This window comes from Tamandua tetradactyla, chromosome 13 (genome assembly GCF_023851605.1).
Source record: "Tamandua tetradactyla isolate mTamTet1 chromosome 13, mTamTet1.pri, whole genome shotgun sequence".
NCBI classification, from domain to species: domain Eukaryota; kingdom Metazoa; phylum Chordata; class Mammalia; order Pilosa; family Myrmecophagidae; genus Tamandua; species Tamandua tetradactyla.
In genome coordinates this window covers 58,227,994-58,244,380 of record NC_135339.1, presented here as the reverse complement: position 1 = coordinate 58,244,380, position 16,387 = coordinate 58,227,994, and the positions used below count along the sequence as shown (strand labels likewise).

Here is a 16,387-nt window from a genome sequence, read left to right as displayed (position 1 = left end):
ATACTTATTATACACTACATACTCTGATTCTATTTCATTTTCTTTCTTTTTTAAATGCTGGTTGGGCCCACTACACTGAAATTACAACATACTACTAGGTTGCAACTGATTTGCACTAATAAGTTCTCCAGTTTGAAATACGTGGTCAACACAGACTCACTAAGAAGTCCCTAGCACCTCATGAGAATTGCTCGGCTAGTTACTTTCTTCTTAATTCACCTCTACCTAGTCAAAGTCACATGATCTGGCCTTCTTGTCAAATACATCTCAAGTAAATTTAATGAATTTTAGAATGAACATCTCTAAACTGTGTTACTGATGACCTGATCTGATAGGCTGAAATGGACAGAACCCTCACTTGATAAGACTATAACGAAAATTACACAGATTAAGCAGAAGAATTCTAAAATACTCTTCCATTGAAAGACCAAAAGTTTTGATGATGAAACATACATATGCACACACACACAAATTCAGCTCTTAAATTTTCTGTTATCCAAACACTAGCACCACGAAGAAAAAAAATCAAAGCATGTAAAATTTCAACCATGAAAAAATAAAAAAACTCTGTAAACAATGGGAACATATGTAACATTATAATTTTAAATCTTAAATATCTTCTACTTTCCAGACTATGCCGTTTTAATCTTTGTAAAGTAACAAAGAATGACTAATAGTTCAATAATATTCCCCTGAAAAAGAACCAAAAAATGCAGAAAAGCAGCATTTCAGGTTTCAATCCTATTTCCATCATTTTTATGTCCTGCCCAGACTGGCTGCCCAGTGCCTCAGTCTAATCAACACATCTGTCTCTCTTTCAAAGTTCTAATCATTATTAACTTTGTTTCCTCCAAAACTGTTACTCTAATTTCCTGTCTCCCTATTCCTCACACAAAACTTACTGCCAGGTGCTTTCAATCCTAACTTTCATTTATTGGACATTTCCAGAACCTGGTACTGTGCAAAATACTTTACATACAGAATCTCATTTATGCCTCACAGCAAATCTCTAATCTAGGTACTGTAAAAATCCCCTTTTACAGATAAGAAAACTGAAGCTCAGATAGAATCAGTAACTTGTCCAAGGACACAGAGTCACCAAGTAGAATTTAAACCAAACCTATCAAATTGTCTCTCAAACTTGGTATATTCTCTCCTATCTTCTCCTTTCTAACCCTTATCCATTCTTCAAGGTCTGCCTCCTTTATGAGGCCATTCCCAAAGTCATCAGTTATAGTCAATTCTCATAATTCTCAAGCGTTTGTGAATTTGCCAACTCATAAAAATTTATTTGTACCCTCAAAATCTATACTTACGGTGCTTTTGTGGCCATGCACAGAAAAGCAAATAATATTAGTCACATGATACATGTCTCAGCTTGCTGAATAAGGCAAACACTCCACTTCCTTATTTTAGCTCTCATATTGTAAACAAGTATCTTTTTGGTGGCACAGGGCCTTTTTTTTTTTTTTTTGCATTTTTATACTTCTTAAATTGGCCACCAACATTAGTGCTGAGGTGCTGTCTAGTGTTCCTAAGCACAAAAAGGCCAGGATATAACGAACTTTACTGAGAAAATATGTCATAGATAAGCTTGTCAGGCTTTAGAGCTGCTGGCTGTTGAGTTCACCATTAATGAATCAATAATATATATTAAACAAGGTCTCTTTATTGATTGGTGGATGAAATGATGAAAATATTATGACCAGAGGCTTGCAGGAATGTAATCCTGGAGAAATCCTGAATTTCTCCCAAACAACGTTCAGAACTCAGTAATTCAGTGTTCACAGAGATGTTATAGTACATAACTACTGCGAATAATGAAATAGACTATAATACTGAGTTTTGTTTAACATTAAAGTTTTGTATGCATCAAATCTAACTTTTTTGAAGTGATTTTGTAATATAAAGTAGCATTACACAGCTCTATGTCTTATGTTTTATATAATTGACTAAATTATAAATTCAAGGAGGCCAAAAATGGTCTTATTCCCACTTTGTAAAAATGTAACAGAATTTATGGTAGACATAGTAGATAATCAATATACTTATTGATGATCTGAGAGATGTTTTGATATTCTTTTTCCAAAAGGTAACGAACATATACCCAAGAGTCAAACTAGTTGAAATTTAATTAATTAAAACTGAATCTAAAAGAAAACTACTAGTACATAAAATCCTTCATTCTAAGTCTAGGTTGAGTCAGAACACCAAAGTGGTATGAAGCCAAGTGCGATGACTTAGTATCATGAGCATTACAGGCAACTCATTGTATAAGGAAGGACAAGCCTCAAACTCCCAAAGTTTCATGTTTTTCACCCGAAAAATTAAAGACGAGAATGGGAGCAATAGTGTTTAATCAGTAGATTCATCAAAAACTCCTGTGGCACTTCTTGAAAAAATATAAGATGTCTCACCCTAACTCGTAGAAATTGTTCAATGAATCTAGTATAGGACCCGGTGATCAGAATTCTTAAAAAGTTGATTCTGATTGATAGTAATTATGTTAGATAACCCCCAGGACCCTTTGTGCTAACATTTAAGGTAGAGCAAGCCTGCGCAAAACAGAAACAGAAATTGTAAGTAATATGCCTTAAATCAGAATAAAAGGTGACTGCTTAAGCCAATTTTTTTTTCAAACATATCACTTATACAAAGTTCACTATAAAAATTTGAAATGGAATTCTTTTAAAAGGTATCTAAAGACATCCAGAACTTTTTTTTTTTTAAATGCTGGAATGCAAAGGTAAGACCTAAAGTTTAATATCAACTCCTACTGTTCAGTAAAGGGCCACTGCATTTCCAAACTTTTGAACAGATATACTTTATGCATTTGTCTCACATTTTTAATAGATACAGAGTTGAAATGAGGTCACAAAGTTATTCAATGCACTGTTTTCATTTTACAGATGAAATTTTGAAGAGATCTTTCTGTATACCAAACTGAAAGATAAATTATCAATCACTTTCATTTATCCATACTGCTGGATCAAATCAAGTTGGAAGAATTAGCATTTTAAAACTACTAGTCACCAAAAAGTAGTTACTCCTACATGTCAAGTAAAATCTCCAGACTCATTACACAGGGTTTAATACTTATGAATTGATATACTTTTGTTTATTTTCTAAATTCTAGTTTAAGAGTAACTAAATCATAGCTTAAACTGTTTACTATATACTCATCAACATGTTAAAAGTTTTATTTGGAAAACATTTCTTTGCCAAGACAGACAAGCCTGTCTACTCCAATTATAAATACACAGTGTGACACTCACACCCCCATATCCCCCATGAAACAACAAAAAGCACAACTTTAAACTTGAATATGAAAAATAAAACTATGTTAAAATGCTTAAAAACCTTTTAGAAGCAAATAATGATAAAGTGGACACTCAAAATACAAAAATAGTTTTCTACTGTTAACTAATCACATACTTTCTATTTTTCTAAAAAAAGGATTGTTAACTCATTTCAACTACAAAATCTAGCATTATACGACTTGGGTATATGTCTTTACATTTGAATACAAGTGCCTGACAAGAGAAATTCACAAAAAGTTATACTGTTTTTCCATTCCATTTCACTTAACTCCATTTCCCTTCTCAATTTTGCCAATTCCCATACCTTGATAAGGCATAGAGGTCCCTGAATTAATTCCAAAGCATCAGCAGAATTAGAGAAGAAATTTCTGGTTTAAAAGGAAGAAGCCCTTTCTTTTAATAGGAGCATAACAACTCCAAGCTAAATACCACTATATACCCAATTTAGAGATAGGATCACTTATAATTTATCTATGAGATTATAAGCCTACTGCTCTGATCTGGTCACCAGTTTAGAATGGATAATGACAAAAAAACAAGTAGTTTTAGCTTTAAAATTTACAAATGTATAATAATTAGGTTTCCAGAAAAACATTTTAACAACATGTGATGTAACTGAGTATGGGGGACAACTGAAGCCAACTAGTGAACATGTGGTATCAACAAAAATTTTATAAAGATCAGACTAAAAGCCAGAAATAACCAGATAACCAGTATGTTTGAGAAGAAAAAAATTTACTAAAAGCAAAGCTATACCAATTACCAAAAACAGCAACAACTTTAAGTATAAAATATCTTTAGGAATAATCAGAAATCACTTCAACCAGTCTATGTGTAATTGTATCACATAGTTTGAAAAAGCTTTTTGAAATATTGTGCTTATATTACTTTTAATCTTTTTATCACTATAATTCAACTTTTACTAATCACTTTACAACAGGAATTACTTTATAGAACTTTATAAAACTAGTTTCTAAAAACAATATATATGGTTCATTATACTATTCTTTCTGTTTTTCTTGGTAAAAGGAAATGTCAGTTATCCTCTCTAGAATCAGAATTACTATTATAATCTTAACTGACTGACAATGTTGCTTTTATACTTAATGCCTTCAGAAAAGAGCAAACAAAAATTAGTAAATCATTATCCTTTTTTTTTTTTTTTTTTTGGCAAGCAATCCAAGCATAAAGTTTTACTCTAAGAGAATTATGGAAAACTAAGTCCAGCCAGAATAAGGTGTTATGAAAATATCAAAATGCTTTGTTCAGCTACTTAGTAAATTAATTAATGAAGAAAATTAAAATGGCCCAAGGGGAGTATCAACTTAGTGAAGTACTGAGTTACACAGCAGTGCTGTATCTGAATACCAAGCACAATTTTGTAGTAGGAACTTACAGTTATCTAAGGGATTCTTCTGTAAAGAATTTATCATAAAAAATTTAACTTTGATAACCAGTTTCTCATACAGGACATTTCTAACTCTTATCCCCCTTTTTAAAAAAAGATTAAAATCTTAGGAAATAGAAACCAAGCCTTTAAAACAGTTTTTCACAACAGAATTTATTAGAAGAATAGTGGTTTTGAAAAGTCTAGCATCCAGTGAGAACTACCATACACAACATTACAGCTGGGAATGTTTCTCCAAAATGTCATGGTCAAATAATACAATGGAACCATTAAATCTTACACATGCACGAAAGAACTAGCGCTTTTGACAAACAATGCAAAAAAAAGGGGACCACATGGATTAAAATTTTAAGTACTCATCACATACATTAAGACACAGCTTATTTTAGTCCAGTCAAAAATCAGAACTGTATTTAAAATTTAATGTAGTGCAATCAAACCAAAAAACTTAATTTGTGATCATAAGTGCTCTACTACATAAACATTGATCAAAGCAAGGAACAAAAAGTTCAAATCACACAGTACAAAAAAAAATCTGTAAATAAATATAAACTACAGTACAAGAGAAATATTAAATTATACAATTCCGTCAAACTGTAAACAGTATATTGAAATGAGGTCCATAAGAGTAAAGGGGGTTCCTGTTCTGCTGCATGACACTTGAACTTCTAGAAATCTGAAAAATGCCATTTCCATATATCTTCAAAGGCTATGGGTTTTATATAAGAGAAAATTTCTTTTAGATGTAAGATATCAAATATCAAAGCAGAGGAATACTCTTTTTGTTAACCACAGATATTAATGCAGAAAACAAAAAGAGTTTTTAAGAATAAAGACCTCTTGTAGACAAGTCTTAACATTAAAGATGCAAAGTGCTAAAACACTGGAATTAGAACTTCACATGACAAGAAACTTGTCACTGAGGACAACTTCAAGTCTACCAACCATTTTGACAAAATGACCTGCCGACATGCAGACTTAGACCTCTGCTAATATTTTTGACATTTTACATACTCGTTTTACAACACCAACTTTGGCAGAATCACTACTAATAAACACAAAGCACTCCTGGCCCAAATGGTTCCATCACAGTGGCCAGTGCACAGAATTCTCTAAAAGACATTGCATAAACTAGAATGTAGAGGTCAGACACCCAAGGACCAGCGAGTGCTTGAATTTAGTAGTAGTTATGGTGAAGAAGCAAGAGCCACATTGAGGAGGAACTGCATCTGTGATAGTTTACAGAAGCAGCAAGGAATGTTGTTTAATTGTGCTGGCTATTAGTGGCATTTAAAAAATATATAGTTTAACCTTGTGTGTATGTGTGTGTGTGTGGGGGGGGCATGTGTGTGTGCTGGCTATACATTTACGTGTATTTTATTTTTTTTAATATACTCTTAACAGGAACCCCCATATTATCTGCTCAGTAGTAATAACTGAATATATAGAATGCCACTATAAGAGTGTGAGGCACCGTGTGCTGGAGAGTTATACGCAGCTTTAAAATCTGTTTGGCTGAGTTATACCTGGATACCTGAACTGAGTTTTTAAGTTGACATTCATCAAGGATGTGCTACCAGCACAACGAAATAAAAGCAAACAGAAAAATACAAGTCACTGTTAGGTTTAAGAATAACATCAAAGTACCTGAATTGAGTGAGAATAGTGTGTAAACTGTCCCTGAGGGTTTTAAAACAGTGTGTACAAGTTGGATTCCTAAGAACATTAGTTTTATTTAACAGTGTGGACTGATAAAATACCAATGTCTGACAATTTAAAGTGGAGGTTATAAAGAATTATACGCAAACACTCCAAATGTATATTCTATACATTTCTTCTCAAAGCAGCAATCAATAAGCTGCTGTAAAGTATACATCCCATCAGAACAAACAACATGTGGGAGTCAGATAAAGGTTTCTATCTTAGTCTGGTTTTCTGACAGCACAGCATATCAATACCCAATGACTCTATCTTCCCTAGATCAGAATGTTACTAATTTCGTCTAGTAATATAGGATTAAACTTTTAATCAAACACTTTGCTATTACATACTAAAATTCCTTAAACGTACTAATGCTGGTATACTAACCTAGTTAATTATCCCCCCTCATTTTAGAAATATACCCTTTCACAACTTAAAAACATTAAGATCCATTTTCAGTCCTCTGATGTAAAAATCATGTCAGTGAATTAATATTAAAAATTTACACAGTAAAAAGGCTTGAATTTCAGCCAGATTCTAAATACTGCTCATTCCCTGAAGACTTAAAGGGAGAGAGAATCCCTACCCAATTTCCTAGTGATTTACTTTTCTAAAACAGTCTGACACAATTTTTCATTTTGGGGACTTTCCCCCTCACCTCCTCTCAAATTCCAAATTCTTTAAGCATAAAATGCTTAATGAAATGGGAAAATTAGGCAATCACTTGGAATTGCTTAAAAGGTATAAAATGTTACTTTTTCCTTTTTATAAGACAGGATTTATATAAATGTGATCTGACCCCATATTATGTGGTTATGCTTTATATTTTTAAATAATCACCCTAAAATTTACAGTACCTAAGACTCTGAAGATAAATTAAGACTTTAGTGTTGTAACAGGAAAAAGTGCTGAATTATCCCTTTTCTAGTACTTTAAACATTTCAGACAAGTGCTTTCCAAATGACAGTAAAGTCTACTACTGTAAACCCTACCAAGCAGGTTAAAAAAAAAAAAAGTTGAATGAAAGAAAAGTTTTAGGAGTGTAGCACCGGGTATTTTCCAAACTTAAACAGCAGTTATTCTACTCATTCTGATGGGGAAAAAATATTCTAGATTGAAATTCTATTTGGCTATTTATTGACTGTTAAAAATCCCTGCTCTACTATGTCAGTGTCCAACTACCCCATCCCCCCACCCCACCCCCAGTCCCCTTACACACTATCCACTGAGAATCTAATCTCTAAAGAGATTATTTTTTAAAATTTGTTTTCAGGACATACCTGAGAAAGGGTGCAATTATGCAGAACAAGGAACCCAAGACTGCACTAATACTGGTTATAGGTTCATAAATTCTTTCCCAAGACAAATCTAAAAAGTCTAAGAGGTATGGATCTTCAAATATGTCTTACTGATTTAGATTTTTTTGGTATGTGTGTAGGGTCATTTCCAGTGTTGAAAAGATCATCTTGAGCCTGTTCAATTACAGTTCAAGAGGGTAAAGAGTTCATTTCCACATTCAATCAATAAAGGTTAACTATTATGATTATAATATTTGTTACATCCAATAAATTTATGATTAACTAAAAGTGCTTTTCAGCTCTTATTGATACAGCTCTAAATGAACTGGAAACCTTAAAATTATCCCCCAAATAGTTGCAGAATTAACTCATGTTTCATTTGTCAATCATTATTAATTTAGCTTTGATTCTCATTTTCAAACTATATAAAATATTTTCTTATCAAATAAAGATGGCCTGACTTTACCACAGTATCTATCCTGCAACTAGCTTTTAGTATTTTAGGACAGAATCTTTAACCTCTCCTCAAAAGCCTACATACTTTACCACCATTCTTCCCACCCCAACCCCAATCTCCTTCGTAACACTTAGGGCACACAGCTACTGCTTCTTTAAAAGACAAGATTGTTTGGGAATAAGAGACAGGTTACACAAAGAATTTCTTCCCTTTTCCTTTTAGTCATCACATTCACAAATCCCATCAGGTCTCAATGACAGAATGAATCCAAAAACTAAGAAGAGAGAGTCTGGAGGTCTGCGTTCCCTGTACCACAATTATACTTTTTCCTTTTCAGTAGATTTAGAAATGATTAGATTTTAAAAATTCCTATATATCTTAATAGTCTCCTTAAGTGGGCTGTTTGGCTAAAGCCATCAAGTTTTTAATAACACTGGCCTGACAATATTATCAAAGAAGACCTAACTCTAATGAAAAGGTAACAAGGAAAGCCATCTTTGATATCTGCATGAAGGCCAACATTTAATATATAATTTAAAATGTCTCCTATAAAATAAGTAGGGCAATTAGGGCCTATTGCCATATTCTATTACCAATGACAGCAATCTGAATATATAGAAAAAGGGTGGTTCCTATGAAAACAACCTCTGACATTTAGGTAAAGAAAGAAGAACTACAAAAGCAAAAATGAGTAGTTTCAAAATTAAATCTACAGGGATAACAGCTATAAAATAAAATGACACTGAACTGTCTGTCATATATTCACTGTAACTACTCCACATAATTTTCAGGTTCTAACACTTATTAATTTGTTTATAAAAAATAACAAACTGAATGCAAGCTTCACTATTAGGGAACAATGAAATGTTAGAATGTGAAGAGAATAACAAAAGCTCATAACCAGGCCCTGCACCATGTGCTTACTTTAGGGTAGGGGAGAACACACAACTCATGAGCAACAACCCAAAGGTTGTTCTGCCTAATGACAGAAGGTAGTTAGGATATGGGCCTTTATAGGTAGTCATTTTTAGTCTAATTTAGAGTTCTCTCCAGAAAATTGGGAACTAAACTTCTCATTGTGCCTTATTATTTTACTATCTGATCCCATATAGCTCATATTATAGCTCAGGTAAAATGCTGGGGAATGGAAATGCCAATTGATTGAGGTAATGGTTTATATTAGACAACCAGAGTTCTAAAAGCACTTCAATATTGTAAAGTAAAAGTGTACCAAATAAAGCTAATACACACTTCACACTTGTTGAGTTTGCTCACCAGAACTGAACAGTAATTAACTTCACATAAGGACCCCTATTATCACACAAAGCCTTACTCATGTTCATGATCTGCTGCAGCAAAGGTTTCTCGAGCAACATCTAAACTTCAGAATAACAAAAACTTAATATTAAAAAGTATTATACACACAAATATAAATTATTTTTCCTGAAAGGGAGACCTTGTCCTTCATGGTACTTGAGGAATAGAAAATCTAGCTCATCACAAACATAGTTCAGAGTCATGTGTAATCCTACTGAAAAAGTAATATAGCATATTATATTACTGTCAAGCTTGATGACTATAGTTTTTCAGAAATGAGAAAGCTAATGATAAAAATACCAACAAGATTTTCTGCAGAATTATTTAGTGTTTTGATTTTATAGAGCCATAGCTTATTTGGTCTGTAATATCAATGCTCTCTCATAAAAATGCCAGTATTGATTTAAAATACAATTCTATTATTGGTTTGAATAATGGCATATAATTTGAACAATATACTGGAAAATGTGAATAAAAAAAGGTTTTTGTGACAAAGAGATTTGTGAACTATACTTTCCCATACCATAAAAATGGTCAACTGTTGGTTGGGTGATGCAAAACTCTGAATTGGCAGAAATTAAGCATGCGAATAGACCAAGCTCTTTTACACATTGATAAGGATGTCCCCAAATAGAATATCTACACTGAAAGTGCCATACAGAATAGTGGTAAAACAAGAGAGAAATCAAATATTTAAGGATCACTGTGGCACCAAGACCGACAGCCAGCCATGTGATGTGCCACCTCTGAGAAATACGTGGTAAGATGGAACTCTGAACACAAAATTTAACATTAAAAGTGCACCTGAATATTACAAACTAACTTTACAAAACCTACAATAAGGTAAAATATATATCTTTTGAAATATTCAGCAGCTTTTGTTTTTTAAGTTTTTTTTTTTTGAGAGGCTCATGAACTTTAAAAGGGACCACTATCTAATTTCAACCATGCGTCACAAAACAATAATGGCTATTTTATATTGCAGTTACCAATGTAATGCAATTAGTGCTTTAAAATAATCTACACTCAAAAAAACAAAAAAGAGAGAGAGATAGAGAGAGAGAGTGAGAGAGACTTTGGAGGAAATATGCTTATTCAAAAGCTTCTTGGAAAAGAAAGTTTACCTGAATATCAAGTCATGACTGATCTCAAGTGTAATGTTTAAAAGCTTCACAGACATGAATATTACAATCTTCAGGTCTCAGGAATTTTTATCTGAGAAAGTTTAGAGTTTGGTTTTGTTTTTAAAATTCACTTTCTAACCAAAACAAATAATAATAGTACTCAAATTTTCACTATTTACAACTCTCAGCCTACAATCTGAAATGACACAATACAAATTCTCTTATTTAAACTGCAGCATTAAAGGGTAGGCACACCATTCTTCTGCTGCTCGATTGTCATCCACTGAAACACACATAGAAAATATTTATGTTAGTAAAATGATCACTCCATGTACACTACAATGACAAAATTTACATAACTCAACTCATACATCACTTGTATAGACTAGCACATAGGATTAAACTTCTCTGAACAGTAAAACTCTACAAAAGTTGAACGTTTAGGGCCAGATTTTTAAATGGGCCTTTAATGATGCCTTTCTGAGAGGGGGAAAAAGCAAGCACAAAGTAATTGCTCAGAGGACCTTTTTGCAATAATCTTGGGTTACTGAACACATCAAACATCCTACAAAAAGGCACCACCATGACTGCAATTAATCGTGTGCTGGCAAATTCTTGAATGTGGAACATAGGAAGCATTCCTTCATCAGCTTATCCCTCTGCTTTCAGCAAACTTTGTACAACTTCCTTCAACTGCAGATGAGAACCATACATTTGTCAATGTAATTTTATTGCGACCTTCAGCTAGGCTGGAAAATTTTGCAGAGTCAAATACTGCTTCTGAACCCAAACTGATTTTTCTATTGAGAAGACCAAAAAGCTAAGAGGAAACAGGTTCAGTAATTCACTGATTAAAATGCTACACAAAATAAACAAAATAGAAGGGGAACCCAAGCCCAGGCTATGTCAAGAATGAGCAGTGCACATATTTTAATAACAGCAATGGTGTGCCTAACCTTTGAACACACAGGTGGTTGTTGTTGTTTGGGGGAGGGGGTCCTTAATATAATTTAATTAACTGCTCCAAAGTTTCAAGGCAAAAATTTTTGCCTTGGGAATATCTTGACCTACTTCTCAAATTGTTAGTATACATTTGAAATCATCAACTTCAATTTTACCAATGCTCCAAGTTTGATTTTATTTTTCCCCAAAATTCCAATGACTTTTTGTGGGGGGTGGAGGTGCTAAGCATTTAGAAAACTAGAAGGGCCCGACTGTATCTCCCAGATTAGAATATAGGGTATATGTGGTGTAGATTATTTTTGTACAAACAGTAATGTTAATTTGATCACAATGCAAAGAAAATTCCATGGGCTTTATCAGTTATTTTTGTAAAAGCTGCAGAAAATAAACTTTCCAAACTTAGCTACTTTAAAAGCCCATCTCAAAAAAGGCTCAGATGTTCTCTTCAAGGAGTGCTTGTACAAACATGATCTAAAAGGTCCCGAACAACGTGCTACACAACCATGAAAATCAGAAAGCGTTAAGGAGTTATTTTGTAGGATATCAAAAAAAGAAAAAAATAATAAATAAATTATATAAAAACAAAAAAACTAGCCCCCTACTCTTGAACTAATATTCAGATTAGTTAAGAAAAAGAAACTAATGAGTCTGACTCCTGATTATATTATTAGAAATGTTATGCAACCTAAATCATACTAGATTACCTTGTGGTGTTTTGTTTTGTTTTTTCCCCTCTCACCACCAACATGCATCCTTCATTAATGTGGATATATGGGTCGACTACTGAAGCTGTAAAATCTAGATATCATTTTTGCAGTATCACTTCTACTTTATACATACTTCTTTTCCTATTTCTCCTGTCCCCAATAAGCAGATCTTAAATTTTAAACTAGTTGCTGCAACAACATTCAATCATTAGTTAGCACATGATCAAATCTGTAACGAGATTTAAGAATACAAAACCTAGTTTGCTAAATGAGGCATCCTCTATTGTTTTATGTAATGTACCCTGACTGCTCCTGAGTAAGTACGGAGCTCGTCCTCCATGAGATAAGGCTATATTCTCACTTGTTGGTGAGACCAAATCCTACCCTTAGAAAATCCCAAATGAAATTCCAGCAAAGGTAGTGTTACAAAGTAATTAACTGAAGCACTTTTGAAGGTAGTGTGTGTACTCTTTCCACCCCCTTCCCCTCTGGGTGAGCACTAAACAGACTGCTAATTTATTAAGTAAATTTAATAGTGACAAGAAAATTATAAAATATAAATTGACCCAAGGGGTTATTTATCATTATCCAAATTTCTGGAGTTCAAGGAGTTTATTATTCTTCTGAGAGTTTATTCTTTAGTTCAATCCTTCAATTAGTGGAATCTTAGAGAAGAAAAAAATGTGAATAATTTTATAAGATCGCTTTTCAATTTGCAATGACAAAGCTCCCAGAATGACAGAGGTGGTTTCTAAAAGGGGGCTTTTTTCCCACTTCTTTTTCATTTTATTGTGTTAAATAAAGGCAAATATAACTTAAGAAAGAAAAAAAAGAAGAAAGAAAAGCATGCAGGCTCTACAGGCAAGGAGTCCACGTTCATGTATCTGTGTTCTCTGTGAGGTAACGCAATTCTCTTTTGTAGAGAAACATGCAAAAGGCCAAACAATATTCCGAGCCATACTGCACATGGAAATGTTAAAATATGCAACATTCAGAATGCACCTTTCACCTCTGTACACAAGTCAATGCAAAATCTGCAAAGAAACAAGTGTTACAGTAAATGAAGTTAGGTGCAAGCAATGATAGCTGAACAATGCAGTAGTGCTCACCCAGTTTGTACAGTAATTGGCACTCTACAGTATTCCTACTCGTTTTTTGATTCATTTGCACTTTGTGCTGCCTCTCCCTGGGGATCTAATTCAATCTTTACAGAAACATCTGGCCCCTCCGACCTCATTAATTTCATCTTTTTCTTTGGAGGGTTTTTCAAAGTGCCCAGCCTCTCCTTTACTTTGTACTCCAGTGTACTGTGGGGAATCCCATAAATACTCTGAGCTTTGGAAACACTCATTTTTCCACTCATAACCACTGAGATTGCTTCCTCCAGTATCTCACTGTTGTACTGTCTGTAACGCCCTCTTTTCTTCCGAGGCTGCTTGGAGCCAGAATCTCCTTCTTGATCCGATGTGGGATATGGCTGTCCAGAGGTAGACTGCTCAGCATCTGAGCCCCAAGAATCGGGTCCAGCATCTAGCATGCTTTTCCTATTTTGTTTTGGAAGAATAGCCCTTAATTTTTTACTAAGCGCGCTCTCCGTTTGTGAACCCATTACCAAAGAGCTATAGCTGTACTGATCACCAGTGCGAGATTCCCAAGAAAGATCCATCCCTCGAACTTGTGGTATCTTTAAATCTACAGGAGATGAATGGCTCACATCCTTTTTTCCATCTTGTTTTGCTTGAAGTGCCATTTTTGGAAAAGAAGAGTTTTCTGCAAGAAAAGGAAGGTCACTGATGTTGCTGAGTGCACCATTTCCCCTGAATTTCATACGGCTGAGGTTGAACTCATAATGTGGTTTTGCCCAAGAGGCTTCCCTGGATAATATTAAGTGTTGTCCATGATTCTGTAATCCAGATGGCCCAAGGCTGGCAGCTGAGGACAATTGGTTTCTGCTCAGTAGTTCTTCACTAATCTGCAGGGATCGAGCCAGTGGAACTTTGAGTGATGTGGAGTGTCCAAAACCTTCCCTGGTTCCATCCTGTAAGCTTCTTGGAGGTACCCCATCACCACTCCGAAGTCCGTCTGGGCGGTACTGGCTGGGTCTCCCAGGACGCCTAATTGGATGGAAGGAAACTGATGTGAGCAGGACTTGCACAGGTAGGGAGGGATGGGTGAGGGGGCCACTCCTTTATTAGAAGGCCTTGCTTGGGTAACATCACTTTGTGTTATTTATTTATTTTTCTCTAAAATTAAAAAAAAAAAAACGGTCTCAGCAGTTAGTTTTAAAACTTGTTCACAAAAAAAGAAAAAGGAAAAACAAAACCAAAAACAAAAACAAAACCCGGAGCTTTTTGGGCAAAGAAAAAGTAAACCTGTCAGCTGGTCTCTGGTTGGGTTCACAAATTTTCGGAGAAAAAGTTTCGCGCAACTGTCTGAAAATAGCACCTTAATTATTAATTACAAAGTAATCATCAGTCTCTATAGATCTACACAGAATTGTTACCAATGTGACGTTACCACTAAACAAGCACAGTAATAAAAGAGTAAGCCAAACATTTATTTTTATGCAACATATTCAACACTGTGAAAGCCAAGTGTAAAACTGGAACCTTTTACATTGCTGGAACCCATAGATAATTCCTCATTTATCCCACAAACAAGTTGATGATCATCATCAAAAACCAAACCACTCCAAATAGCATTCCTTATTTTGCTTGGAAAAAAAATGTATGGCTATCAGTTTCCCCCCCAAAATAAACAAACAAACAAAACAAAACAAAACAAACAACCCCCCCCACTGCATTATAACTTACCACACTTCTTCATTTTTAAAACACTATCAGCTGCAGATACATGAGTATCACTGACTCTCCTTTTGAAATATTTCAAACTTAAAAAAAATTACCCTTTATTTTCCCCTAACCTTTGTTTCTTAAATTTTATTCAGAGTAATTATGTGATGTATATAAACAATTGTGTAGCAGTTTTCTTGGGTTAAAAACAAACAAACAAAACTTCTTGAGATATTAAGCATCTATTCTGAAATTTTAAGTGGACAGTTTTCAAATAATGTTTAAAATATATACTATTTACACAAAGCTAATTCATAAGATTTTGATTTTCACAATTGAAAGATTATCGACGTTAAGACTAGCAACTGGCAAAGCTTGCCCAGGGTGAATGATTATACTAACTAGGCATAAAAGTCTAGTTTTTTCTTTTTTTTTGTTTGCAGAAATAATGGTAAATCAGCTACATTCTCTGTAAGTCTGCAAGGACTGTGCACTGTCTTTAGTAAGTAACACAATAAGGATGACAACGAATATTCAACTAAAAGATGGGCAGCATTGTTGGTACATTTGTCTTCCATTAAACAAAACCACATAGAAAACATTTTCCATTCAGAGGGATAAACAAAGCAACTTCAACCATATAACACATGGACCTGGTAGCCAAGTTTAACATGAATCTTAAAAAAGAGATTCCTTCATGCAAAGCACATTTGGGCTTCTCCTGCATGTGTCCTTACTTACACAATTCAAGTTTTTGATATATGAATGGAAACCAATGATTTGCCATCATGCTGACATACATAATATAAGTCATAGTAAGAAGAAGTGCTTAAGAAAAAGATATCAGTAAACTTGTAAAAGGGATTAAATTAATAGTTATTTTATACTGGAAAAAGAAGAGGAGAAAAAATTATGGATTTTAGTAAAATTATTTTTAGAAGTCAGTAAAGGAATTCTTCAATTTGAAGGTAATTAAGAGTCAGTCAGGAAAGATTAGTCTATTTTCATCTATTTATTCCTTTAATAACTAAGTATTTTTCCCAAGGTGGTATTCTAATAGTTAAATGAATCTAAATTTAATTATCTAACTTAAACCCACTGAAGTTATTTTTCATAACTAGCTGTAGTTGAATTTTTGTCACAACACATTAAGAAATGCCTTCCCGAAGTACTCTCTAAATATCATATCTTAAGTTTTATAATTGGTTACTATATTTACATATATAGGAAGAATGAGACAATTCTTACACTGAAAACTTAGGTGGCCCGATAAGAGTTATTAAAACTGAGCATGTGATAA

General features: G+C 33.8%; 1 protein-coding gene across 19 annotated transcripts in view; it reads right to left on the bottom strand.

Annotated features, from left to right (window-relative positions):
* Window positions 1-16,387, bottom strand: part of LCOR (ligand dependent nuclear receptor corepressor) — a 220,089-nt gene that overhangs the window by 25,350 nt on the left and 178,352 nt on the right. Inside the window, exon 8 of one of the 19 annotated variants that reach the window (XM_077125623.1) lies at window positions 4,481-14,409. The exons of the other annotated variants lie outside the window; for them this stretch is intronic. Coding sequence (XP_076981738.1) covers window positions 13,440-14,409 — 970 coding nt within the window. The 3' untranslated portion in view covers window positions 4,481-13,439. Of the gene's footprint in view, window positions 1-4,480; window positions 14,410-16,387 lie in introns of those variants that run through there. 19 annotated transcript variants of the gene reach the window in all.